Source organism: Malus sylvestris, chromosome 14 (genome assembly GCF_916048215.2).
Source record: "Malus sylvestris chromosome 14, drMalSylv7.2, whole genome shotgun sequence".
NCBI lineage: Eukaryota > Viridiplantae > Streptophyta > Magnoliopsida > Rosales > Rosaceae > Malus > Malus sylvestris.
Window position 1 is genome coordinate 10,305,102 of NC_062273.1, and position 4,399 is coordinate 10,309,500.

At 36.4% G+C, this 4,399-nt stretch overlaps 1 protein-coding gene across 1 annotated transcript; it reads right to left on the reverse strand.

The window, feature by feature from the left end:
• Window positions 1–307: 307 nt before the first annotated feature.
• On the reverse strand, window positions 308–931 carry LOC126599014 (uncharacterized). Its single transcript, XM_050265402.1, has one exon. It carries the CDS (start codon window positions 929–931, stop codon window positions 308–310), a length of 624 nt encoding a protein of 207 aa, XP_050121359.1.
• Between the last annotated feature and the right edge of the window lie 3,468 nt (window positions 932–4,399).

Genomic DNA, 4,399 nt, shown 5'->3' on the forward strand with positions numbered 1-4,399 from the left:
TACCCTGTTTTCGTTCCAGAAAGAAAAAGATCAAGTCATAAGACAAATATGCACAGTATAGTTTGATATATTGTTTATATATGATACTGCATTATATCACGTAAAGTTGTCTTATTATTGTGGTTTTGTTTTTGTCCTACCTTTTGATTACATACACAATATCTTGTTATTTGATTCACATCTTGTAAAGAAATTTATAGTGCGACAGTTTCTTCAATAAAAACATGAGATTATAAACAAAAATATTTGTCATACACTTATTATTATATACTCCAACAACACCATATCGACCAAATTTAATGACCTTCTAAACTTCACCAATAGATTTTGGCATTTTAGTCCTTGGTCTACCTCGTCTCTTCCTAACGGGTGGAAGCATGACAACATTTTCTGAACCCCCATCCATCATGTTCTTAGTGTCAGGTACAACAGAAATATGAAACCCATACGAACTTCTAAAATAGCTTGACTTGAAGTGGTCATCAATATATTCATAAATGCTATCAGAATGTTTTTGTATAGCAACAAGTGCATGAACACAAGGAAAACCATTAATTTGCGACTTATTACAGGAACACAGACGATTACGCATATCAACCATAACAGAATAATCAGCATGCACCTCATAAACAGAAGTAGTAGAACGACTGACATTCCAATTCCTACCAAGCATCAATATTTCATTCAAGGTTTTCTCCATCTCAGGGCATAGAACGGAAGACCATCGCTTTGCTTCACGACTCAACTCAGCCATCATTCTCATGAGTTTAATCCTGATGCCATCAACCATATGAAAGATGGGCAAATCACATAGCTCAAAAATCCAAGAATTAAATGTTTCAGAAACATTGTTGCACGTTTCACCATACTGATTACCCTTAAAGTAGGCATGTAACCACTTCTCCTTAGGAAGATCTTTGAGAAAGGTCATAACAGGTGCACCACCCTCATGTTTCAAATTTCTCAAATTAACCTCAAAAGTAGCTTTAGTAAAAGCATGAGCGCATTTCGAAAAAAGATCAACAATTAGATTCTGGAAAAATTTACCATAAGTAGTTGGAAATTTAGATAAAAGATTCAGTTTCAAATTTTGCAAGCAAAATGCATGATGGGATGTTGGAAAGATGTTTGAAACAGCTTCAACAAGACCTTTGTTCTGATCAGATACAAATGTAATTGTCCTACCTTGTGGGGTTAAAATTTTAGCTAAATTTTCAAAGAACCAGCTCCAGTTTTCTTCATTTTCTTAGTCCACTATAGCGAACGCAAAGGGGAAATATCCTGCCAACCAATAACATAAAAACAGAATGGATGATGAGTATTCTAAAAGTGCCTTTCTTCACCTCACAGATACATATCAACAATCATATTAAACTTATACCTTGATTTCCATTCTTCTTGGTGGCTCATGCTTACTTTCTAGAACAGTTACATCTATAAACAACAACGGTTTGCACCACCAAAAACCATCAATGCAAGCACCATAACAAATAAACAATCTTTGAAAGCGAGAAGTCTTAGGATCACAATTCAAGACACAATGCGACCCTGGATTAGTTGACATTAAACCATTACTATAACCAACCAATCGACTATAAGATGAGGATTCATCGCCATGAACTTCACTCTTAGCCATTTCTTTTGCACACCATGTAGTATGGTAAGGGATATCAAGACCATAATTCTGCTTAAAATCCTTGACAATATATACTATCTTAATAGACCGTTTCTCCCAGATTTGATCCACCAAAACAGAAGATACGATCCTTGCACTCATCATCTTACTTTTCTCCTCACGGTTAACACCCGTGCAAGTGTGAACATTAGTTAGAGTCTTTATGTAGAAAAAACCATTCAACCAACAAACCGAAGCAAAAACACGCCAATTACATCCATCTGAAATCTTTTTAAAACATTCAACAACAACACGGTGCTTATCATTCTTTGCATAAGCAAAACGAAATCCCATCGCTAAGGCATACATACACAACTTTGTACGAAATTCAATTGCACCTCATTCAAACTTCTGGCCTACATGATCAATGTATTCTTTCTAACCTTAAGACATGTGTGTATCGCTTTCTTGAAATCTGAAGATGCTATCTAACATGCATGATGAAGACGCTAAATGATTAGATATTACATCATCACACGTTGCATAATTAGATATCACATCACCAAACGCTACACGATTAGATACTTCATTGTTGGACGCATCATGGTTAGATATTACATCAATAAATTATGCATGGTAAGAAGCTGCATGATTAGATGTTACATCACTAGACATTGCATTATTAGAAGCTGCCTGATTAGATGTTGCATCATCAGACAATCCACGAGTAGGAGCTCCAGGTGTTGCATGGTTATGTGCTCTAGACGTTACATGATTAGACGATGCATGATCAGAAGTTAGATGATCAGGTGTTACATGATTAGAAACTGCATGGCTATGAGGTGCTTGGTCAGAACATAATTAGAAACAGCACGACTCTGAGGTGGAGGATTAGACGCTGCAAGATTGCCATCCTTATTTTTTGAACTTACAAGATCCTTGACTGAAATATCAACAAAACTACTCTTCAACATCGATAAACATATAAGCATCAAATGTGTAGAAATTTATGTATTTGTGTAAACAGAATTGGAAGAGAGATATAGAGAGATTGGCAAAGATTGTGGTTAAAGAAAAATGATTCTCATTAACTGTAATTGCATATTATAAGGGATATATATGCATCCATAAAAATATCTATTCTAATGCTGAGTCAGCATCAATACATAACTAACTGTAACAACCTTAGCTTAATAACTAAGCTAAGTACTAATCCAGCGCCTAATGCTCATGATAATCTAGTGATCTTTCAGTATCCTTAGTACACCCCCTTAAGCTAAAGGAAGGGGATCGAACTGAGAACTTAGATCTTAACTGTGCAAATATGTCTGCAGGTAGTGATTTGGTAAATATATTAGCAATTTGAATCAAGAAAGCCATATGATGAATGCTGATTTGACCTAGAAGAACTTTTTCCCTAATGTAGTGATAGTCAATCTCTACATGTTTAGTTCTGGCATGAAAAACTGGGTTGAAAGTTAGAGCAATGGTACTTTTGTTGTCACAGAAAATACTTGGTGTTTTGAGGAGAGGAAATGAAACATCTTGCAAAATTTTACAAACCCAACTAAGTTTTGCATCAGTATGAGCTAGTGATCTGTACTCTGCTTCAGTAGAGGATCGAACAATTGTACTTTGTTTCTTGGCACTCCAAGAGATGAGATTCAGTCCTAGAAACACACAATATCCATTGATGGATCATCTGTCAACAGGGCATCCTGCCTAATCAGCATCAGTCCATGCTGTAAGAACTTGCTAGCCTTTAGTAAACCATAAACCCGAGTCAATAGTGCCCTTCAAGTACAAGAGAATTCTCTTCACAACCTGCAAGTGAATAGTTCTAGAACTATGCATGTATTGGCATACTTGATTAACTGCAAACGCCAAATCAAGTCTCGTCCAAGTGAGATATTAGAGAGCACCAACAATGGACAAATAAGATGAGGGATTAGGGAGAGGGGTATCAGAGTGATCTAATTTTGTTGAACTAACTGGAGTCGTACATGGTATGACCCCAAGCATATCATTCTTCTTAAGTAAATCTGAAACATATTTGGATTGATTGAGAAATAACCCTTTGGCATACCTGTGAACTTCAATGCTAAGAAAATAGTGGATATCTCCTAAGTCTTTGACTGGGAATAAAGCTTGAAGCTTGGAAATAATGGATTAACATACTGCAGTGGAACTCCCAGTTATTATAATGTCATCAACATAAACTACTAGGAAAGTGATGTGAGAATCTTTCTTTATGAAGATACTCGTATTAGAGGATGAGGATGAGAAACCCAAGGAAACAATGACACTGTAGAAAGCTTTATACCAAGCTCTGGGAGCTTTTGAGTTTACAAACATGTGCGGTTTAGACTGATCCACAAAACTTAGAGGTTGAATCATATATACATCAAAGCATTACTCACATCCAACTGATGCACAAACCAATCATATGTCACAGAGACAAAAGAATTCTGATGGTTATTGGTTTAGCTACTGGGCTAAAGGTCTTTGAAAAATCAAGGCCGTCTTGTTGGTGGAACCCTTTAGCCATCAACCGAGCCTTATACCTCTCGATGGATCCATCAGCCTTGTGTTTTATTTTAAACACCCATTTGTATCCTACTAGATTGTAACTTGGATGTGAAGGTACTAACTCCCAAGTACATGTGGCTTGAAAGGCTTGAAATTCATCTGCCATTGCTTTCACCAAATTGGGATTCTTAGAAGCTTGATGATAAGTGGTAGGTGTAGGAAGGATGATGGTAAGGTTGTCAACAAAGGGTGGAA